This window comes from Phycodurus eques, chromosome 5, assembly GCF_024500275.1.
Source record: "Phycodurus eques isolate BA_2022a chromosome 5, UOR_Pequ_1.1, whole genome shotgun sequence".
NCBI lineage: Eukaryota > Metazoa > Chordata > Actinopteri > Syngnathiformes > Syngnathidae > Phycodurus > Phycodurus eques.
In genome coordinates, this window is record NC_084529.1 from 7,390,456 (window position 1) to 7,415,602 (window position 25,147).

General features: G+C 44.4%; 1 protein-coding gene across 6 annotated transcripts in view; it reads left to right on the top strand.

Annotated features, from left to right (window-relative positions):
- Positions 1–25,147, top strand: part of ndrg4 (NDRG family member 4) — an 86,117-nt gene that overhangs the window by 47,320 nt on the left and 13,650 nt on the right. For 4 of the 6 annotated variants that reach the window (XM_061677313.1, XM_061677314.1, XM_061677315.1 and 1 more), the window contains exons 3-5: positions 142–300; positions 15,976–16,014; positions 23,151–23,256. In XM_061677313.1, the coding sequence (XP_061533297.1) occupies positions 142–300; positions 15,976–16,014; positions 23,151–23,256 (304 nt within the window). Of the gene's footprint in view, positions 1–141; positions 301–15,975; positions 16,015–20,301; positions 20,562–23,150; positions 23,257–25,147 lie in introns of those variants that run through there. The other 2 variants (XM_061677317.1, XM_061677318.1) reach the window with 2 other exon arrangements.

Below are 25,147 nucleotides of genomic sequence, written 5' to 3' on the forward strand. Positions count from 1 at the left end.
TTCAATTCACCATTCATGTAACTCACCAATTTGTAGTTTTATAATATACAATTATAAATAATATCCATATGAAAATAATGTACAATTTGTATATGAAGCAATAATGAATGTTTTGTGTTTGCATGTTGTTTTAAAACACAGCAGGAGAAAGGAGAAGAGGCATCAGGAGGGCAGCCATGCCCTTCGAGCCTGAAGCCCTTTAACAACCCCGCTTCCCACAGTCGTCCTACTCATCGTTGGCATGTCATCGCACGGCACTGGCTCCGCCAGACCCGCCATCGGACGAGCGGGACCCTTCCGGTAACAATCATAACAAGCAAAAACACAAAATAAAGCACCGGTACACAATATTCATTTAAGAAAAAATACACGGCACAAATTCTACATTTCTCTTACACCCAAATACATTCAATGCATATTTTTCAGAAAGTTGTAGTAAACATATAAGCTTGGCAGTGTTCCTCATCAAATGAAGGTTAAGGTTTATCTGTGACTGTATGATGCATATGCGACCAATTCAGTTAAAAAAAACTCAACAGAAATGTAAGGGGTAAATTAAATGCCTGAGACATTGCTAATGTCAACATATGCTGTTTCTAATGAGGTAGAATTTGAGATAGTAGGTAGGATTGAAAGTCACTGATGGTGTAGTGGTGCACTCGCCTGACTTTGGTGCGGGCAGCGTGGGATCAGTTCCCACTCAGTGACGGTGTGAATGTGAGTGTGAATGGTTGTCCGTGTCTATATGTTCCCTGTGACTGACTGGCGACCAGTTCAGGGTGTAGTCCGCCTTTCGCCCGAAGTCAGCTGGGATAGGCTACAGCGCCCCGCGACCCTAACCAGGATAAGCGGTGTTGAAATGGATGGATGGGTAGGATTGAAGAAAACATTCATAGACCAATGGGGTGTGAGAGGTATGAAAATAAAAATGATGGTACACTGTAAATGCTAACATATACATTAATTACAAATGACAAATGAAGCAAACTTGCCTTTTCTCAACTAGCTGTGAACACACATATAGTGCCACCATATAGTGCCACCAGAAATCAGTCACACCTCTTCACGTTTTCCACATTTTGCTATGTTACAGACTTATTCTAAAGCTGATTTGAGTATAGTGTCATGATTCATGCCTTGGAGTTCCTCTTTTGGAGCTCGGGTGGCGCCTTGCACCTTGTCTCTCTCTCTCCCCCTCTTTCTCCCCAGCAATCACCATCACCTGTACAGCGCACCTGTTTTCAAGCAGCCCTGATTACTGCCTGCATTTGAGCCTGCCAAGTCCAGCAAACCTTCGCCTGAGTAGTGACACTTGTCTGTGAGTCACTGGCCAACGCTTGTACTTCCAGGTTTATGTGGTATGCGAATAATTATCCGACGACCCGCATCTGTACTCACCCGATTTTGTTCTCTACCGTCTCCAGTGTTCCTTCCGTGCCTTCCCCACCTTGTTGTCTGCTCCAGCCACGCCGCCAAGTCACACCACCTTCCCACGTTCCCGCTTCGTGCTCACTCCTTGTTCCCGATGGCCCACCACCTCGCCTTGGATATCCTCACCCTGAGCCCACCTGCCCTGCAATAAACCATTCTAAATCTATTCCCTACGCCTCAGTCTGCTCTTGAGTCCAAACCAACTCACATCCGACTTCGTACCGTGACAGAATACTCAGGCCATGACGGACCCAGTGACTACTGAAGCATTGAGGACAGCGCTTGCCCACCAAGGCGCTCATACAAGCAGACAGGACAAAACCCTCCGTGAGATCATGGACTCGTTAAATGTCCTTACACAAGAAGTATCCCTGCTGTCGTATGTGAGTATTCCTCCAGAGCCCACAGCCTCCGCTCAACCACTTCTCCCGTATAAAGAGCCACATGTTCCTCCTCCCGAACCTTACTCGGGGAACCTCAGTTCATATAAGCAATTTTTGCTTAACTGCAGTCTAATATTCGACTTACAACCGCTAAGCTATCGAACCGACAGATCTAAGGTCTCATACATTATCAACCTCCTGCGCAGTAGAGCTGCCAAATGGTCCACTGCGCTTTGGTATAATTCCTCACCGGTACTCACCTCAATAGACTCATTAATGTCCGAACTCAAGAAAGTTTTCGATCACCCCGTTAAGGGTAGAGAAGCCACTCGGCGCCTCATAGCTATCACCCAATGTTCGAGTTCCGTGGCATCCTACTCAATTGATTTCCGGATACTCGGTAGTGAATGCGGGGACGACGACGCAGCGCTAAGGGGAATTTTCTTTAAGGGGTTATCCGAACAACTTAAAGATGAGCTTGCGACCAGGGACGAGAATTTAATTTTCATTAGTTGCAAAACTTGACAACCGCCTCTGTCAGAGAGCTCGTGAGCGGGTAACTATGAGACATAGTTTCACCCCCCCACAGGGGCTGCGCCTCCCACGACTTCGCCGCACACTGAATCCCCTGCCCCCTCCTATTCACCCCCCATTGGACCAGAGGAGCCAATGCAACAAGGCATGACCCGGTTAGACCCCCAGGAACGACACATTACCTCTGAGTGAAGCGGCACTATCTATTATGGACAGCCTGGTCACTTTATTGCTATGACTGTTTCCCGCATGCTTTCTTGGTCCCGTTCGCAACTCACCAGTCTCTACCCTTAATGACTCTGGCGCTGATGATAATTTCATCCATAAGGGCTTGGCGTGTCAGCTCTAGCTTCCCCTCGAGCCCCTCCCATCCCCTAAGAAGGTTACAGCTCTGGACGGGCGACTCATCTCCCCTGTCACCCACCAAACTGCAACATTCAACATGCTAATTTCTGGAATCACAGTGAAACACTCCAGTTATTTGTCATCCCTTCCCGAGAGACGCCACTTGTCCTCGGCATCCTTTGGCTAAAACAACACAACCCTGCCATAGATTGGACCCACCTGTCAATCACTGGTTGGAGTCACTTCTGTCATTCCCACTGTCTCCTTTCAGCCATCCCATCCTCCAGCACACCTCAGCCACCAGTAACACCCATCGATCTCTCCCAGGTCCCAGAAGATTATCACGATCTATCCCCTGTGTTCAGCAAGGACCTAGCCTTTGCTCTTCCCCCCCCCCCCACCCCTATGATTGCGCCATTGACCTCTTGATGGGAGCCCTTCTTCCCTCCAGCCCCCACTTTAATCCCGTCCCGAAAAAAAGGCAATGGAAAATTATATCCATGAATCCCTTGCTCCTAGACCCGTCTTCGTCTCCCATGGGGGCGGGATTCTTTTTCGTGGAAAAGAAAGATACCACTCTCCGCGCCTGCACTGATTTCCGAGGCCTCAATGACATCACGGTAAAAAACAAAGCCCCACTGCCCCTTATTGAACCCTCTTTTGAACCCCTCTGCGACGCCCAGGTTTTCACGAAATAGGATCTACGCAATGCATATCATCTAATCCGCATTAGAGAGGGGGATGAATGGAAAACGGCTTTCAATAACTGCCTTGGACACTTCGAATACCTGGTCATGCCGTTTGGATTAGAAAACGCCCCGCCATTTTTCAAACCTTCATCAATGACTTCCTTCGTTACATGCTGAACCGGTTAGTTTTCGTCGATCGAGACGACATACTCATCTTTCCCGCTCCCCCGAAGAACATCGCCGGCATGTCCGTCAAGTCCTCCAAAGCCTTCTTGAGAACCGCCTTTTCGTGAAACCTGAAAAATGCGAATTCCAGCTCTCCTCCGTTCAATTCTTGGGATACATCATTGCCAAAGGACAGTAACAACTGGACCCAGCAAAGATTCAAGCAGTCGTCAACTGGCCCATTCCCTCCACCCGCAAGGAGCTTCAACGTTTCCTAGGTTTCGCAAACCTCTATCAACGTTTTATCCGTGACTACAACAAGGTTGCCGTACCCCTCACCTCCACCATGTCCCCTTTCCATTGGACCCCTGCCGCATCGCAAGCCTCAATGAACTGTTCACCAGTGTTCCCATCCTGCGACACCCTGAGCCCTCCCTTCAGTTTGTGGTGGAGGTTGACACCTCTGACACGGGGGCGGAAGCCGTCCTCTCCCAGCGGGACCCAGTCTCCCAAAAACTTCACCCCTGTGCCTTTTTTCTCCCGTCGCCTGTCTACATCTGAGCTGAATTATGACGTCGGGAACCGTGAGCTGCTACCCATCGTTTGGGCCCTGGAAAAGTGGAGATACTGTTTGGAGGGGACCGTTACAACCTTTATAATATGGACTGAGAATGGACACAAGAATCTGGGTTATCTCTGTTCCGCCAAGCGGCATAATCCCCGCCAAACTCGCTGGGCTTTATTTCTCAGTCGGTTCAATTTCTCTCCTTCCGCCCTGGTTAGCACAATGGCAAGCCTGATGCCTTCTCCCATATGGACGCACCCCCCTCCAGTCCAACAGAACCAGAATCCATCCTCCCTTCCTCATTCTTCGTGGAAGCAGCCATTTGGAAGATCGAACAGGTAGTTAAAGAGGCTCAGAAGATACACCCGGATCCCAAGACAGGACCTCCTAACCCACTGTTTGTACCCGATTCCACACGCTCTGACGTCCTCCAGTGGGGCCACAACGCCGAGCTCACCTGTCATCCCGGCATCACCCGCACTATCCATTTCATCCAGCAACACTTAGGGTGGCCCAGCTTAGTCAAAGACACCCGAGAGTTTGTCCTAGCCTGCTCCGTCTGCACCCGAGGCAAGGCATCAATACCCAGCTGGTCTGCTGCACCCCTTTCCCATTACGAGCTGTTCTTGGTCCCACATCTCCCTGGACTTCGTCACCAGCCTACCCCCATCTGAAGGTAAACCCGTCATCCTCACCATTAGTGACCGGTTCTCCAAGTGTGAGTCTCCTCTTCCCAAATTGCCCTGTGCGTCTGAGACTGCAAAGCTTCTTGTCCTCCACGTGTTCAGACTTCATGGCAGCCCTGTTGACACTGTATCGGACCGGGGTCCTCAGTTCTCATCCCAGATCTGGAAAGAGTTCTGCAAGGTAGTTGATGCATCAGCCAGTTTGTCTTCTGGCTACCACCCCCAAACCAAGGGCCAGACAGAGAGCGCAAATCCAAACCTGCAATCCACTCTTCGTTGCGTCACTGCTCGCCATCCCGCCTCCTGGTGCACCTTCCTCCCATGGGTGGGATATGCCCACAACTCCCTCACCAGCTACGCCACAGGTATGACTCCCTTTCTGGCATGCTATGGTTTCCAACCTCCATTGTTCAAAGATCAGGAGCATACAGTAGCAGATCCTGCAGTGAGGGAGCATCTTCGACTGTTCCAGTCTGTGAGGGAAGACGTCAGAGCTGCTTTAACTCAGTCGTCGGAGAAAAATAGGTGGCTGGCGGATCTTCATCGAACTCCTTCTCTGGAATACAAGGTGGGTCAGATGGTTTGGCTCTCCTCCCATGACCAACCACTCCAAACGGAACACCGTAAACTCACTCCTCCCTACATAGGTCCATTCTCTATCACCAAACTCATTAATCCCACCTCGGTTAAATTAAAACTCCCCCAATCCCTCAAAATCCATCCAACATTCCATGTGTCTCTGCTTAAGCCGGTCTCCCCCAGTACCCTTAGTCCTCCGACCGTACCCCCTCCACCCCCCCTTGTGATCAATGACCATCCTGCCTTTACGGTGGCGCGCATCCTGGATGTGCGGCCCTAGGGTAGAGGTTTTCAATTCTTGGTGGACTGGGAGGGATATGGCCCGGAAGAACAATCATAGATTTCGCTCAAGTTTATTTTGGACGACTCCCTTATTAGGGACTTCGATGCTGCTCACGATGGGAAACCTGGTGGGATGCCTGGAGGTGTCCGTTGAGAGGGGGGTGCTGTCATGATTCATGCCCTGCAGTTCCTCTTTTGGAGCTTGGGTGGCACCTTGTGCCTTTATCTCTCCCGCTCCCCCTCTTTCTCCCCAGAAATCAGCATCACCTGTGCAGCGCACCTGTCTTCAAGCAGCCTGATCACTGCTTGCATTTAAGCCTGCCAAGTCCAGCAAACCTTCGCCTGAGTATTGCCACTTGTCTGTGACTCACTGGACGATGCTCGTACCTCCAGGTTTCTGTGGTATGCAAGTAATTGTCCGACGAGCCACATCTGTACTCACCCGATTTTGTTCTCTCCCGTCTCCAGTGTTCCTTCTGTGCCTTCACCGCCTTGCTGTCTGCTCCAGCCACACGGCCAAGTCACACCACATGGCCACATTCCTTCTTCCTGCTCGCTCCTTGTTCCTGACGGCCCACCACCTGGCCTTGGATATCCTTAACCTGAGCCAACCTGCAATAAACCATTCTAAGTCTACTCCCTCCGCCTCAGTCTGCTCTTGGGTCCAATCCAACTCACATCCAACTTCGTACCATGACATATAATTTTCTTTAAAAAAAATCTACATCAAATGTCCCATAATGACAACGTAAAAACATATTTTTAGACCTTTGTGTACATTTGTAAAAAATGTCAACATTCAAAAATAATAGGTACGTAAGTATTCACATCCTTTTCTATGACACTCAAACCTAAGCTCAGGTGGGCTAAGCTCTTGAATGGAGTCCACCTGTGGTAAATTCAGTTGATGAACATAATTTGGAATGGCACACAACTGTATACATAAGGTCTCATAGTTGGCAATGCATATCAGAGAAGAAACCAAGCAATGAAGTCTGAGGAATTGTCTGCAGACCTCAGAGGCCAGATAATGTCAAGGCACAAATTCGGGGAAGGATACAAAAGATTTTCAGCAGCACTGAAGGTCTCGAAAAGCACTGTGGTCTCAATTATTAGGAAATGGAAGACGTTTGGAACCACAGGGACCTTTTCTAGGTCTGGCCATCAGACCAAGCTGAGTAACCCGGGAAGAAGGGCCTTGGTCAGAGAGGTGAACAAGAACCCTATGGTCACTAAGGCGGAGCTCCAGTGTTCCCTTTTGGAGATAGAAGAACTATCTAGAGGGTCAACCATTGCTAACGCACTCCCCCAATCAGGCCTTTAGGTAGAGTGGCCAGACGGAAGGAACTTCTCACTAAAAGGCACATGGCAGCTCGCTTGGAGTTGGCCAAAAGGCACCTTAAGGATTCTCAGACCTGCAAAAACAAAATTCTCTTGTCTGATGAAACCAAAATAGAACTTTTTGTCCAGAATTGCAAACATCATATTTGGAGAAGAAGAGACACTGCACATCACCTGGCTAACACCATCCGTACTGTGAAGCATTGTGGTGGGAACATTATGCTGCAGGGCTGTTTTTCTGCTGCAGGAACTGGGCGACTAGTCCGGATAGACGGTAAGAGGACAGCTGGTAAATATTGGAAAAATCTTCAAGAGAACTTGCTCCAGGGCTACTCTGGAACTCAGGCTAGGGCGCCGATTCACCTTCCAACACGACAATGACCGAAAGCACACAGCCAAGATAATAAAGGAGTGGCTTCAGAAGCAGCCTGTGAATATCCTCGAGTGCCCCAGCCAGAGCCCAGACTTGAATCCAATCGAACATCTTTGGAAAGACCAAATAATGGCTGCCCACCGACGAAGCCCATCGAACCTGTCTGACCTTGACAGGATCTGCAGAGAAGAATGGGAGAAAATGCCCCAAAACAGGTGTGCCAAGCTCGTAGAGACATACCCAAGAAGACTTGAGGCTGTGATTGCTGCCAAAGGTGCTTCAACAAAATATTAAGCCAAGTGTGTGAATACTTATGTACCTATTATGTTTAAATATTCAGATTTTCAAGAAATTGGCACAACTCTGTGAAAATAGATTTTTACTTTGTCATTATGGGATATTTTATGTAGATTTAAAAAAAAAAGAAAACTATACTCAAATCAGCTTTAGAATAAGTCTGTAACAGCAAAATTTGGGAAAAGTGAAGGGGTGCTAATACTTTTTGGTGGCACTGTATGTGAGAGAGAGAGAGAGAGAGAGAGAGAGAGAAAGAGAGAGAGAGAGAGAGAGAGAGAGAGAGAGAGAGTCTCGTTTCAAGCCTAGCTTATCCTCCCCATCATGACTTTCTACATGGTAGACAAACAAATACCGATAATGTGCTCTACATCAGCATTTTCAACAGTAATCTGTGCACACAAAAAGCCCATTTCTCTCAAATATTGTTCAGTCTGTGTTAGTGAGGTCAACCTGACTTCGACCCACATTCAGCTACTGTGGGTCGAACTCAAAGAAGAAGAAGAGGTGGAAAGCGGGTTCTTTGGCAGAAAGAGAAGAGGAAAGCAAAGAGCCTAGAACTGAATGTGGGGACTTTAAATGTTGGGACAATGACAGGAAAATCTCTGGAGTTGGTTGACATGATGATTAGGAGAACGGTTGATATAATGTGTGTCCAGGAGACCAAGTGGAAAGGCAGTAGGGCTAGAAGTTTAGGGTCAGGGTTTAAATTATTTTACCATGGAGTAGATGGGAAGAGAAATGGAGTCGGGGTTATTTTAAAAGAAGAGTTGGCTAAGAATCTCTTGGAGGTGAAAAGAGTATCAGATCGAGTGATGAGGCTGAAACTTGAAATTGTTGGTGTTATGTGTAATGTGATTAGTGGCTATGCCCCACAGGTAGGATGTGACCTGGAGGTGAACGAGAAATTCTGGAAGGAGCTAGACGAAGTAGTTCTGAGCATCCCAGACAGAGAGAGAGAGTCGTAATTGGTGCAGATTCCAATGGACATGTTGGTGAAGGTAATAGGGGTGATGAAGAAGTGATGGGTAAGTACGGCATCCAGGAAAGGAACTTGGAGGGACAGATGGTGGTAGACCTTGCAACAAGAATGCTAATGGCTGTAGTGAACACTTTTTTCCAAAAGAGGCACGAACATAGGGTGACCTACAAGAGCGGAGGTAGAAGCACGCAGGTGGATTACATCTTGTGCAGACGATATAATTTGAAGGAGGTTACCAACTGTAAGGTAGTGGTAGGGCAGAGTGTGGCTAGACAGCATAGGATGGTGGTGTGTAAGATGACTCTTGTGGTGGGGAGGAAGATTACGAAGACAAAGGCAGAGATGAGAACCATGTGGTGGAAGCTGAGACAGAACGAGTGTTGTGTAGCTTTTCGGGAAGAGGTGAGACAGGCTCTCAGTGGACGGGAGGAGCTCCCAGAAGACTGGACCACTGCAGCCAAGGTGATCAGAGAGGCAGGCAGGAGAGTACTTGGTGTATCTTCTGGCAGGAAAGGAGAGAAGGAGACTTAGTGGTGGAACCCCACATTACAGGAAATCATACAAGCAAAAAGGTTAGCGAAGAAGAAGTGGACCATGATGTTTGCAGATGACATTGTGATCTGCAGTGAAAGCAGGGAGCAGCTGGAGGAACAGGTAGAAAGATAGAGGCATGCACTGGAAAGAAGAGGAATGAAGATTAGCCGAAATAAGACAGAATATATGTGCATGAATGAGAGGGGTGGTGGGGGAAGAGTGAGGCTCCAGGGAGAAGAGATAGCAAGGGTGGAGGACTATAAATACTTGGGGTCAACCGTCCAGAGCAAAGGTGATTGTGGTCAGGAAGTGAAGAAACGGGTCCAAGCAGGTTGGAACGGGTGGAGGAAGGTGTCAGGTGTGTTATGTGACAGAAGAGTCTCTGCTCGGATGAAGGGCAAAGTTTATAAAACAGTGGTGAGGCCAGCCATGATGTACGGCTTAGAGACAGTGGCACTGAAGAGACAACAGGAAGCAGAGTTGGAGGTGGCGAAAATTAAGATGTTGAGGTTTCGCTCTCGGAGTGACCAGGTTGGATAAAATTAGAAATGAGCTCATCAGAGGGACAGCCAAGGTTCGATGTTTTGGAGACAAAGTTAGAGAGAGCAGACTTCGATGGTTTGGACACACCCAGAGGACAAATAGTGAGTATATTGGTAGAAGGATGATGAAGACGAAGCTGCCAGGCAAGAGAGCTAGAGGAAGACCAAAGAGAAGGTTGATGGATGTCGTGAGGGAAGACATGATGGCAGTTGGTGTTCGAGAGGAGGATGCAGGACATAGGCTTACATGGAAAAGGATGACGTGCTGTGGCGACCCCTAACGGGACAAGGAAAAGAAGAAGACTTCTGTTGAACAACCTGGTCAAATACTCCACAGCCACCTCTCCTAGATGTTTCCAGACCTCCCCAGGAATGTCATCAGGACCAACTGCCTTTCCATTTTCCTTTCTTACTTTCCCCTTACTAATCATTGCTACTTACTGGTCCACCGTACTTGCCTCTTCTACTCTTTCTTTGCTCTCATTTTTGTTTGGCCTTTGCCACCTCTACCTTTGCCCTACATCACATCTCAATGTATTCCTTTCGCCTCTCCTCTCAGTGTCCCACTTCTTCTTAGCTAACCTCTTTCCTTGTATTTCTTCTACTGTGAGGTTCCACGATCAAGTCTCCTTCTCTCCTTTTCTGCCAGAAGATACACCAAGTACTCGCCTGTCTCTCTGATCACCTTGGCTGTAATGGTCCAGTCTTGTGGAAACTCCTCCTGTACACCGAGAATCTGTCTCACCTCTTCCCGAAAAGCCACACCACACTCTTCCTTCCTCAGCTTCCACCACATGGCTTTCTGCTCTGCCGTTGTCTTCTTAATCTTCCTCCCCACCACCAGAGTCATCTTACACACCACCATCCTACGCTGTCTAGCCACACTCTCCCCTACCACTACCTTACAGTCAGTAACCTCCTTCAGATGGCATCGTCTGCACAAGATCTAATCCACCTGCGTGCTTCTACCTCCTCTCTTGTAGTTCACACAATGTTCCTGCCTCTTCTGGAAAAAAGTGTTCACTACAGCCATTTCCATCCTTGTTGCAATCATCTCTCCCTCCAAGTTCCTTTCCTAGATGCCGTACTTACCCATTACTTCTTCATCACCACTGTTTCCTTCACCAACATGTCCATTACAAACTGCACCAATCACGACTCTCTCTCTGTCTGAGATGCTCAGAACTACTTCGTCTAGCTCCTTCCAGAATTTCTCTTTCCCCTCCCGGGCACATCCTGCCTGTGGGGCATACCCACTAATCACATTATACATAACACCAACAATTTCAAGTTTCAGCCTCATCACTCGATCTGATACTCTTTTCACCTCCAAGACATTCTTAGCCAACTCTTCTTTTAAAATAACCCCGACTCCATTTCTCTTCCCATCTACTCCATGGTAAAATAATTTAAACCCTGCCCCTAAACTTCTAGCCTTACTGCCTTTCCACCTGGACCCACGATATATCAACCTTTCTCCTAATCATCATGTCAACCAACTCCAGAGATTTTCCTGTCATAGATCCAACATTCAAAGTTCCCATATTCAATTCTAGGCTCTGTGCTTTCCTCTTCTTTTTCTGGCTAAGACCCCGCTATCCACCTCTCCTTTGTCTTCGACCCACAGTAGCTGAATTTCCACCGACGCCGTGCAGGTTAACGGTGCCGAGGCGGACGCTGTTAACCCGGACCACGACCGATCCAGTATGAAATTCTTTAGAAGATGATTATTGCATAAGTGTAACTTAGGACTTAGCTGTGCAGTTTTACTGTGTTGTAGGGCTGCCACAAACGATTATTTTGATAGTCGATTAGTCACTGAGGTATGGAAGCATCAAGGAGAGGTGGCTATGGAGTTTTTGACCAGCTTGTTCAACATAATTCTAGCAGGTGAGAAGATGCGTGAGGAATAGAGGAAAAGTGTGCTGGTGTCCATTTTTAAGAACAAGGGTTATGTGCAGAGCTGTGGGAACTATAGATGAATAAAGTTGATGACCCACACAATGAAATTATGGGAAAGAGTAGTGGAGGCTAGAATCAGGACAGACGTTAGTCTATACAGACAGTATAGTTTTGTGCCAAGGAAGCGTACCATAGATCCATTATTTGCTTTGAGGGTGTTAATGGAGAACTACAGAGAAGGTCAGAAGGATCTATATTGTGTCTTTGTAGAGCTTGAGAAATAATATATGACAGGGTACCCAGAATGCAACTGTGGTACTGTGTTCGGAAGTCTGGAGTGGCAGAGAAGTATGTTAGAATAGTACAGGACATCTATGAGGGGAGTAGAACAGTGGTGAGGTGTTCTGTAGGTCTTTTAGAGGAGTTTCAGGTGGAGGTGGGTCTGCATCAGGGATCAGGCTTGGGCCCCTTCCTGTTTGCAGTGGTGATTGATAGGCCAACAGATGAGGTTTGACTGGAGTCCCCGTGGACCAAGATGTTCGCAGATGACATTGTGATCTGCAGTGAAAGCAGGGAGTAGGTGGAAGAACATATAGAAAGATGGAGGTACGCACTGGAAAGGAAAGGAAAGAAGATTAGCCAAAGTAAGACAGAATATATGTGCATGAATGAGAGGGGTGGAGGGCAAAGAGTGAGGCTACAGGGAGAAGAGATAGCGAGGGTGGAGGACTTTAAATACTTGGGGTCAAGAGTCCAGAGCAATGGTGAGTGTGGTAAGGAAGTCAAGAAACTGGTCCAAGCAGTTTGAAACGGACAGAAGAAGGTGTCAGGTGGTTTATTTGACAGAAGAGTCTCTGCTTGGATGAAGGGCAAAATTTACAAGACGGTGGTGAGGCCAGCCATGATGTACGGATTACAGACAGTGGCACTGAAGAGACAACTGGAAACAGAGCTGGAGGTGGCGGAATGAAGATGTTGAGGTTCGCTCTTGGAGTGACCAGGTTGTATAGGATTAGAAATGAGCTCATCAGAGGGACAGCCAACGTTAGATGTTTTGGAGATAAAGTTAGAGAGAGCAGACTTTGATGATTTGGACATGTCCAGAGGCGGCACGGTGGACGACTGGTTAGAGCGTCAGCCTCACAGTTCTGAGGACCGGGGTTCAATCCCCGGCCCCGCCTGTATGGAGTTTGCATGTTCTCCCTGTGCCTGCGTGGGTTTTCTCCGGGCTCTCCGGTTTCCTCCTACATCCCAAAAACATGCATGCTTGGTTAATTGAAAACTCTAAATTGTCCGTAGGTGTGAATGTGAGTGCGAATGGTTGTTTGTTTGTATATGCCCTGCGATTGGCTGGCAACCAGTTCAGGGTGTACCCCGCCTCCTGCCCGATGATAGCTGGGATAGGCTCCAGCACGCCCGCGATCCTAGTGAGGAGAAGCGGCTCAGAAAATGGATGGATGGATGGACATGTCCAGAGGAGGGATTGTGAGTATGTTGGTAGAAGGGTGATGAGGATGGAGCTGCCAGGCAAGAGGGCTACAGGAAGACCAAAGAGAAGGTTGATAGAGGTAGTGAGAGAAGATGTGAGGGCAGGTGGTGTTCGAGAGGAGGATGCTGGAGATCGATAACGGGACAGGACGAAAGAAAAAGAAGAACAGGCTAAATGGTGTGTTTTTCTGACACTGATGTACCTTGACTGTGGAGTTCCCTTCTAATCGCTTTGAAAGTTGTTTTGGATTATTTTGTTACCATTCCTATTAGCCAGCTCTAATTTGTCTTCAGTTTTCCTCTACCGGCCACGGCGACGGAGGCTGGCCACAGTTCAGTGGACCTTAAAACTTTAATTTAGTCTGTAGTCACAGGAAAGCTTCAAATCTCCTGAGACAGCTCTCTCCTTAGCATGTTCAGTGTGGTTTTGACAATGTCTAATTTCCAACATTTACATCTTGAAATCAACTCAACTGACTGATTACAACCTTAAAAACGCTGTCATTGACGGCTTTAGAAGTCAAATATCCATGTGAATTCGGAAGGCTGGGAATGAATGAGTTTTAAATTACCGGTCACACCTTACCACAACATGTCCCTATGGTCCAATCTTTTCATCAGGTACAATCTTTTTTTTTTTTTTTTTTTTTTAAAAGGTCTGTATTTAAGCAATAATTGTTTAGGCTTTACACGTTCAGGACTTTTGGGGCCAATCACCGATCAGCGAGTTTAAAAAAAAAAAAAGATAACCGATCACTTATCTCCATCACAAGATGGAGCAATGTGTCTATTTAAATGACTTGTTCAGTTACTGTATATACTTGTGTACTGTATACTGCTAATCTTCTTGTAGTCTGATCCACGCATTACGTGTCGTCTGTCACACACCACCGACGTGTTTTAAAAAAAAATAACTTTCTTTACTGTCGGATATTTACAGTAATCAGACAAATGACACGGGACAAGGCTAAAAATAAACTAGCCTTTGGATATACTTTACATGATGGCGATGCAGAGTAAATGTCTTTTGCGCCATTGATCTGATCGACGAATTACGACATTAAAGCCGATCAGCAATAATAATGCTAATTATCGGCCGATACCGATCAGATTGGTGTAAAGTCTATAATTGTTATTGGTCAGGAAAAAAATGGTTATCAAGCTTCACAAAAAAAAAGCTTCACAAAAATCCAGACCCAAACTGCAGTCATACATCCCTTCACAATCTCGTACTCAAATGTATGTAACTATGCTACTGTTTGTGCGCAAACAAAATATTTACAGGAATTTGGTAAACATTTGTAACTGTTGCTAAATGGGACTCATTGTTCAACATACCTTTTTCTCGTCATCCATCCATCCATCCATTTTCTGTACCGCTTTAGCCTCACAAGGGTTGCGGGCGTGCTGGAGCCTATCCCAGCTAACTTCGGCGAGAGGTGGGGTACACCCTGAACTGGTCGCCAGCCAATCGCAGGGCACATACAAACAATCAACCATTCGCGCACACATTCACACCTAAGGGTAATTTAGAGTCCTTAATCAACCTACCATGCATGTTTTTGGGATGTGGGAGGAAACCGGAGTGCCCGGAGAAAACCCACACAGGCACAGAGAAGATGCAAACTCCGGTGAGGCCAGATTTTAACCCCGTTCCTCAGAACTGTGAGGCATATGCGCTAACCAGTCGTCCCCCGTGCCGCCCTTCTTCTCTTCAACATCCACAATATTAACAAATATGTAAAGTGCAGACATACATATGACTGTGGTAAAACAGTCATAGTAATATGGAGCATGAATAGGACACGTTCTTTCTCTGAATTAAATATAGACACTCGTCACAGTTGTAGGGTGGCTAATACTGAAAATAAAATAGTGCCACCTGGTGGTCCAACCACTGCTCTGCTGGTATTATATTTTCTACTAAAATCTTGTTCTCATCAGTGTCTTTGAGCTGGACCTTATCCTAGGTAGGGCCAAGCGATGGCCAAGCGATGGGGTACACCCTTGTCAATCCATTGTAGGGCACAGAAGATGGACATTTTGAGTAAGCCCGAAACAAAACTAATCTCACATTGAGTCTGACATTTGTCCAGTAAGCTTCATGAGGTCATGTGAAAAATAATGAGGTCTTCATTGCCTGTGCTGAAGTAACATAGGTTGGAATGTGAGCCATAACTATTGAAACTGGAACTAGTGAAATGATGTGTTATTTGTCAGCACTTTTGATTGTAACAGGCACAGATTTCACCATAGCGAACCATAATACTCCATTTGTCATCAGGTTAATACATATCACATTCAAATTTTTTTGCTGACATAAAACTAAAAGTGTTGGAGGCTGGCATTTTCAAATTTTGGCCATTTTGCCTGAATTTTGAAGCCACCTTGCCCTTCGTATGTGCCTTTGAATATTTAATTGTATTTTGGCTGTGAAGGACGCCCCCTGCACTGTTACCAAATGACTAAATGTTATTTTTACTCCCCCATTTTATATTCCAGCACACTTTTACTTATCAATTGCAAATGACAAATTATAAATAGCGAAAGAATGTTGGATGTCATAGCTTTTATAATACATTCAGACACACTTGTGACATTATCAGCATTTTGTGAGGTAGAAACTGACCAGCGTTATTGAAGCCGGACTAGATGTTTGGTTTACATAGTTTGTGAACAAAACCAACCATCCAGTAATTGTTTAAACATAGACGGATCAAGTGTTTTGAGATAAATATGCACAGCTTGTGATGACCCATGTCATGACGATTTTTAATATGTGATGTGTCTCAGTTTGAAAGAAAAACATGTTCCACCATTACTGAGTGTTTTTTCTTCCTCTTTCTCTGTCTCTCTGCAGGAGAGCTGTGAACAACTGATGCCAGTAGGCGATTGGAAGGTATACTGCTATTGTAGTCTTGATCTCTTAATCTTTTGCAGTCCTGCCATCTGTGGTACATTCTATAAAATTTCTTGTATCATTTCAATCCTTCTGGTTTCCTGGGGGAATTCAGTACGGGTCGTAGAGTAAATATAGAAAAGTAGCGGTTAGAATTGTCTTAAATATGCATATGCATTTTAAGGTAATGGAATAGATTGTGATAAAATTGTTTTTTAAAAAAAATGTTTTCCTCCTGTTCGGCTGTTATATCAAGCAGAAAGGAGGATCTGTACCCCATTTATGCCGTTGTACTGTGTCACAGTGGACTTCTTAAACTACCACTGTGGTTTCTATGTATTCTGATGGATATTTATTGAGAATTACAAGTTTTTAAAGGGGAGTGACAGAAACAACAAAAAGGAGATAGAGTGAAGAGATAACTAAATAATATAGGTAAAGAAGACAACAAAAGACACTATCTATAAACAAGATGAGGAAAGTAAATCATTATACACCTAGTACAATGACACATCAGAATCGAGTTTTGTATGGGGCAGTCGTGCTGCACCCTGTGAGGGAAGGACAGGACAAGATAGGACAGGACTGGACAGGACAGGGACATAAGGGAAGGATGCAGGACAGAGGTTATGGCGCTGGCTGTACAATTGAAATGTGATGGGATAGCTATGTACTTGTAAATTATAAACATCTATAGCAGTGGTCACCAACCCCCGGTCCGCGGACCGGTACTGGTCCATGAGGCATTTGTTACCAAGTCGCATAGAAGGAATGGCCGTAGGCTCCAGCAGCCCACGACCCTAGTGGGGATAAGCGGTAAGAAATTGGATGGATGGATGGATGATTGCGTTTTCGCGTGTCACATGTTTTATTTTGGAAAAATGACCGGATCTTCTCCACTGCAACAGCTGTACGTTGTAATTGACAAGTCAAGACTGCACAGAATGGTGCAACAGTTCCGTTTACGCTCCCAGGCGACTCGCTGTGTGTGACAGAGAGAGAGAGAGGAAGGGGATACACGGTAGATGGCCTGTGCCTCAGTAGAGCTTTATGCCTAGCAACGCCTCTGGTGAGCGGGTACCCTTATTAAATATAGAATGAGCTGGTGATAATCGCTGGTGACTTTAATATGTCCGCTGACCTCGTGTGTCTATCCCCACCACTGATCATTTGTGTGCCGCCCCCTGCCCTCCCATTGCTATGCTGGCCAGTGAGGTGATTTGAAAAATATAATAATATCCATCCATCCATTGTCCATTTTCGTCACTAGGGTCGCAGGTGTGCTGGCGCCTATCTCAGTTGACTTCTAGACCAGTGGTCTACTTAATATGCTGGATTTATGTGGTTTTAGCAGGCATAAGTTTAGACCAGAGGTCTGCAACTTTTATTATCAAAAGAGCCATTTTGCCCCCTCTTCTACCAAAAAAATAAATAAAAAATAGTCGGGAGCTGCAAAAAATAACAAAGCTTGTGAACTTTTAGAAGTTTTCATCTTTTATTTATTTTACCTGTTACAACCACTGAATATAACAAGAGAAGTGCAGCGTGCATTTGTTGCCGTACTTTGAAATAAATTAAACTGTGAACTGTAGGCCTATTTAAATGCTTCCTATATTTGTGTAAAAGTAAAATAAAAACTACCCCACTTTAATATAAATAAAACATTTAGCTGCAGCTTAGCAGCTTTAAAAATAAATATAAAATTAGGAGCGTCTTTGACAAGTCCATGTCAGTGTTTTCTGGTCCTCTCAGGGTTTTTTTCTCAGCCTGCAATCAACTAGGCACCTGAACATACAAAAAAACCTACATCATCTGATCGAAGTCTGAAATAAATGTTTGTTTTTTGGGGGGGGGGGGCTTTTTAAATGCTATTGTTCTTGCCTGTTTAATGTGACTTCTGTGTCTGAGGTTCGCTGCAGATCTTTCCTATGTTGGGGCTGTAAGATGTGACTTTAATCTTTACACAGGACTGTAGGCTCTCATCTGTGAGGCGGGAGCGGTGTTTGGACTTTATGAAGTTGATGCTTGAGAAAACTTGCTCACATAAGTATGTTGAGCCAAAGATGGACAGTACTCCAAATGCATTCTTTTTAATGTTAATATACATGTCTGGAACAAAAACAAGTTTGTCGGGGTGTGGGAATTTTTCCATATCACTCCATTTGTGCTCTTTAGCGAGAATAGCCTTCTGACGGGCGATTTCTTCAAGTTCCGCTGTCAGTGATTTGAACTTATTTACCCACAAATCTTTATCCACTATGTCAGCCAGTTCAATTTCTAGATCAGGCTGACTTACTCCGGTGAATGCAACTGTGGAAGGGATGGGTCGATGTCCAGCGGTGTGACAGGGAAAGAAAGAGTAGGTTTCTCCTTTCTGAAATCACTGAATCTTTCTCCAAATGTAGCTTGCATTGAATTGATGGCACGGTACAAATAATCACAATTTATTCGATTGTTCGCTTCTTTGAACTCTCTTAGGGAGGGGAAGTGAAAGAGTGTACCTTTTTGTGCATCTCTTGCAAACACTGTCATCTTGCGCTCAAACGCCAAAATATCCTCCAGCATCTGCAGGGCTTCCCGTTCTTTGGACATTTTTATTCAGCATGTTCAAGTGACTTGTCATATCTACCATGACGTAAAACTTTCCCAGCCAATCGAAGTCTTCCAGTTCAGGATAGCTGAGGCCTTTTCTTTCCAAGAAGGTTTTTACATGCTCCAGACAGGTAACGAAGCATTTCAGCACCTCTCCCCTGTTGTACAGCAGGAGATCTGAATATGCCTTGTTGACTTCTTCTAACAATGAACAAAACTGACAGTGGCTTAACCCGTTCACAATTATTTTGTTTACTATCTTGATAACGAGGTTCCTAACTTCCACACATTCAGGGGGGAATGTTTGTGCGCACAGTGCTTCTTGGTGTAGGTTGCAGTGAAACGTCATTACCTCCCGATCCAGTGACTTTTGAAGTAAATTCACAATGCCCTTCTGTGCTCCTCTCATACTGGGTGCCCCATCAGTAGACACTGAAGCCAGGTAAGTGGTCTTTATTCCTTTCGCTTCTAGACAACTCACAACAGCTTCACAAATGTCCTGCCCCTGTGTTTGGCTCTTTAGCGGTATGAGTTCAATCAGTTCTTCCTGCGGCCCATCAGAGTTGACATATCTGCATAATAGTGCCGTCTGCTCAACATCGTTTACGTCACTTGACTCATCACAGGCAATTGACCATGCTTGAGCTAAATTGATGTCCTCAGTTTGCTTTCTGGTGATGTTTTCTGCCATTTTAATGGTCCTGTTCTTGACGGTCTTTCTCTAATTTTCTGAACAATTTCCTGGTTGTTTATAAAGTCGGAGAATAGATGCTCTGATGTTATTATGAACGATTCTTTCATATATTCTCCATCTGTGAATGGCTTTCCCCTCTTTACGATCTCCAGAGCTGTCACAAAACTTGCAGTGCGAGTTGACTGTAGAGAGGTAATCCACTTCTTGAAAGATAGTTTGCTCTCTTTAGCTTTTCGTAGCAATTCCGAAATTGCTCTCTTTCGTTCATCTTTGGTTGGGTATTTTTCAGCGAAGGCAGAGTGGTTGTTTTAAAAATGTCTTTCAACGTTACATGTTTTGTTGTTCGATATTTTCTCACCACATAGCAAGCACAAAGGTAAGACAGGGTCATTGGCGAGGAAGGCAAATAAATATGTCCACGCTGAATTAAACTCTCTATTTTCTTACAAAACTTTTATTTTTTGGGATTATTTCATGGTTAGGCTATTGCAGGGTTCGCACACTACAAAAGCCGCCAGCAGGTAAAGGCGAAGGCTGATGACGTTGATGTGACGTATATTTTCATTGACAAATTATAAATTAAAAATAGCTCTTTTAAAATTAGATGGCAGCAACTCAAACTTCAAGATAACTGCGCAACAAAATAAAGTAATAATGATAATATTTTATATGACTAAAAAATTATCTAAGAAATACAATTTATTTATGTTCGGGTTTTTTTGTTTTCTCAAGGCCAAAGGGAGCCGCTACAATGAGGGTGAAGAACGCCCAGGTTGTGCCAGATCGTTCTACCAAATTGGCAAACGCGCAGCGAGCCTTGCGCTTGCAGGGAAATCAGGACATTTGCGCCTGTGGCAGTGGTGCTGATGCAAAAGGATGCCTAAAAGACTGACAATCATGGTAGCCAATTGTGTGACAGATTGTGAGATAGAGAGGCAGACGCAGAGTTCTGAGCCAGTGCTTGCCTGCCTACACCACCCCCATGCTATTGTTTCCTATAGAGTGTGAGACGAATGGGAGCCGAGGGGGGAGGGCATCAACTTAAAAGTCTGGATGCGGGTAGCTTCCAAGCAGACAAAGACACTGCAGCAGTGTGCAGCATCTATCATCCAGTCTTCTCATTTTCCAGCGGGTGTTCATCAGACACAAGTCCTGTAAAACAGGAGAGGCCTGGCTGCTCGTCTACCTGTCTACACCTTCCTTCTTTTCTTTAGACACAGAGAACATTTACTGTGGAATCATGCCTGAATGCTGGGACGGGGTGAGTGGACGGCATTTAGGGTTTACTGTATGCCGTGGCGAGTGTTGCGTGTGATACAATATGAGTGATATAGGTTGTGATATGGTGGATATGAGTCGCTTATTGTTATTGGAATTTGTCATTATTAATCATTGGTATTTAATACAAAATTATTGCAGTATTGTGAAATTTAATATTTCTATAAAACCCAGAAGAAGTAGTTGCAGAACTAATTTTAAAAAATTATGCAGTTGGCGGGGGCTGGGGGATTTTCAGGCTGTTATGTACTGTACAATGCTGTTTTACATGTTGTATGTTTGTCCTACTGACACAGTTGAGCATGCTGCCACTGATGCGCTTTTCCTCTGCGGATAAATGTGTCTACATGTACGTGTGCCTACGTGTTCGTTTACATGTGTGCGTGCGTACCTGCTTGTTTCAAGAAACCATCCTCTTTGCAGCCATGTTGTTAACCTTGAACTAAACAAGTAATTGCACAAAAAAATAGCTTGCTGAATAAAATGAAACTACGATTGAATCTGCCCCTCTGATTGTGATCATAATTTAGCGCTTTTGGTTAACACGCATTGAGTATGTGTGAAAATAAATGATTTCTAGAGGTCAATGCGGAAAATTGCGGAAAAAGATAAGAGGCATCTCCGAAGAGTCCCCATTCTGGACATCTGAAGGTCATCACATTAAATAGCACCCCTTAATATTTGCTATGTGTAAGCAAATCCTAAAACAGTTTGCTAATAAAGAGTCTGACGCAGTAACTGCCTCAAATAGAATGCTGATTCTATCGCATGTTGATCCTGATTTAAAAACAATCTTACTAAATTCGGTCCTAATGAATGGTTGACTGCAATATTATCTGCAGCCAAGGAAGAGGGGATTATGCAGTGTTTTTCATCAATCACTTTAAGCATTAATTTTCTTTCTGTCTGTTGTGATTCATTTGGAGGTTATAAAAATAATACCAAAACAAATGTGTATCGTGTTGAATTGAAATTGTGGGCATGCAACATTGGAGGTGCTACATTGAGGTTCCGATCAACAAGAGCTGGTTGGGGAGATTCATTGTTAGCTGTTTTTCTGGTGGAGTGTGACATAATGATAGGAAGAGAGGAGAAATTGTAATTGCCTTTTGAGAGTGAAGCTCTACAGTATGTGCTGACCATCAGTAGGGTTAAATGTCTAAATTGGTCAATCTGTTCTGCATATGTGTTCTTTCTCTGTGTGGTTATGCAAACATGTATCTTCGCCTCCATTTTCATTTTACTGGCTTTGATCGACTGACAAAATGTGGGTCAGGTCTACGCATCTCAGAATTATTGCAGATCATGTGTTCGTTATAAAGCGCTAGAAGCAATCTTTATCACCGGCAACACAGACAGTTTCATTTTAGAGTAATATTCTATTTACCGGCTTTTATTAACACCTGAAACTATGTAAGATTCATTTTCATTTAATTTGATCAATAACGGTAAAGACACGGTCGACTGAATTTCATTTGAAAATCAATTATTTTTGGCAATTGTCATCCATCAAAAGGTCATAATTGTTTCTAAGATACAAAACATTCTAAAGCAATATTTTCAAACTTTTAATGCCAAATTGTCTTTACTGTTATGTGTCTGAAATGAAGTTTCATGATATGCTACATGTTTTCTGAGGAGCCTAATTACATATTTGGATATGTAGGCTTTTTCTCCTATTGCTTAACATGCCTTTTCCTTGAAAACAAGCACACATCCATCTTAGTATCTGCAGAGTTGCTTTTTTACAAACGGTCCTTCTTTTTCACTCAAGCTGTCTTTTCCGTTAATGCCACCGGAGAGCGCCTCATTATGTTGTTGCAATACATCACAGGGATCTGTGAGCTGAAATGCCAGGATGAGGCAGCCATTTTGCGTTCCCATAATAGCAGAAAGCAAAATAACATTATTTCTGAGATATGAATGTATATGTATGAATTTGTGATAGTGTCCGAACTACTGCATGTCTTTACCGTTATTACGATTGTATAAAGACAAGTGTATGATGGTTTTAATGAATAGTTAGGATCATTTATACACTTTGGGCAACACGTAAATTGTGCAACTCACATACTTTTTAAAGAAGCTGCTTTTACCGTTATGATGTCTTTGCCAGTATAGTTCAATGGGCCGCCACTATTTGTTCTGTCAATAAAGAGTGCCTTTATTATGAATTCCTAAAATTTTAAATTAATATTTTTTTAAAAATATCGATTTAAGCATGGATGTTTCAGCATGGAAGACATTTACTCATAGAAAACCAAGGCAGCATAAAAAATTACAATATATATGTATTTATTTATTTTTATCAGTGTCTTTACCATCCATCCATCCATTTACTGAGCCGCTTCACCTCACAAGGGTCGCGGGAGTGCTGGAGCCTATCCCAGCTATCATCGGGCAGGAGGCGGGGTACACCCTGAACTGGTTGCCGGCCAATCGTAGGGCACATATAAGTGTCTTTACCGTTATTGCCCAAATTGTATGAAAAAGGCAGAAATGCCTTCATATTCTGTATGAGCGGATGTTTGTTTTCAGAGGAGCAGGTGAACAAGAGTGTTTTCCTTCACAGGAACATGATGTTGAGACCCCTTATGGGATGCTGCATGTGGTTATCCGCGGGGCACCCAAAGGGAACAAGCCTGCTATTCTCACCTATCATGATGTGGGACTGAACCGTGAGTAGTGTGTATTTCTTCCTTGACAGATGTGGCAGTTTTATTTATCTATTTATTTATTTGTATTAAAAGGTGTTTCTGCGCTTTACAGACATGATAATTGGCTACATGGACAGCTGCTTTCCTTCACACATACACACACACACTCACACACAAAGTAAGAAATTTGGATCACCAGTGTGACACCGATACAGATAATAAGAAATTCAGAGGCAAACAAGAGAAACAACACATGTATGTTTAAAGTCCACCGTGCAGCCCAATCACATACAATGTTACAGAATCCAGTAACCATTGAGCAGGTGTTAAGATATCACAAAATAAGAAAACATTTTGAAGAAATGAAGGAAGAAGGCCGCTGTATGAATGGGAATGACAAAAATACAAATGTCGAGGAGATAAGAAAAAAAATGAACAAGTGAGTGTGTAAAACAGTGATGAAAAGTAGGTCAGAAAAACATCCATGTCCCATGGAGGGAGGAGGGGCGGAGCCAATAGCGATGCAGATGCTTTATCGGGAGATGTGGGGGTTGGAGAATAGCATGCTGTCAGATGGCGACTTCTTTTTTGATGTTTGTTTCTGAAAATAATGACAATCTTGACATTAAAACCAAAAACTAAAAGTAACAAAAGTAACAACAAATAAAATACAAATAACTAACTAGTCCTCTGTACCGGTGTAGCGTAAAATGTACACTTAAAGCCATAGACATGTAATGATGATTTGTATTCACTAGCAGGTAATAAAACACCTGATGTGCACAAAATCTCACAGAAAGGAATGAGGTGGGGGAAAAAATTAATCACGTTTAAAAATAAATCAATATCATCTCAATCAGCAGATAGTCTGCCTGGAACTCAGTAGAAAGGAGAATAAAGACAAGGGAAACATGACATGAACGTAAAAATAGGAACTAAAAATGTCCATGGATTCAGGGAACAGAAATGAGGTCACAAACCATAACTGCAAAATTAATACACAGATGCGTTCGTGTGTGGTGATGGGACTGCAGAGGAAAGAGGAGGATGAGGAAAATAAAGAGAGAGGGAATCAAATTGAGAGGAGAAAAAAGTGTAGAGGGAGAAAGTGGGTCACGGAGTCAGTAAAAGTGCAGACTGTAAGCTGCTGATGAATAATTCACCAAGAGCAATTTCTCACCTATGTCGTTATTCTTGCCGACATCATAGAATGCGACAAACAGACATGAAGCCGCAGTGTTCCCCGGGCCTCATCTGTTTTCCATGCATCACCCAGATGTCAGGCTAATTAAACCTTTTAATTAATGATGCTCAGTTCAAGCCTAAGGAAGACGCAATGTTGCTGCATGGTTACGCCAAGGCTGACATGCATGCAGGCTCAAGGCAGGACAACCAAAGCCAGTAGGAATGAAGCCACATAGAGGGCTGACATCTATTATACGTGGAAGTAATTCAGAATTATATTTTATGATCTGGCTACAAATATTAAAGCGATATTTACAGTTGACGGGGAGATCCTAAGTGACTTACTCTAATAAATAGTATTTTCTCATGAACAATAAAACCGTTTATTTTTTGGAGCGCTATCTGTACGAAATCAATATTAACTGATTGTTTTGTTACCAGGCGGCACGGTGGGCGAATGGTTAGAGTGTGTACTTCACAGTTCTGAGGACCAGGGTTCAATCCCCGACCCCGCTTGTGTGGAGTTTGCATGTTCTCCCCGTGGGTTTTCTCCGGGCACTCTGGTTTCCTCCCACATCTCAAAAACATGCATGGTAGGTTAATTGACAACTCTAAATTGCCCGTAGGTGTGAATGTGAGTGCGAATGGTTCTTTGTTTCTATGTGCTCTGCGATTGGCTGGCAACCAGTTCAGGGTGTACCCCGCCACCTGCCCGATGATAGCTGGG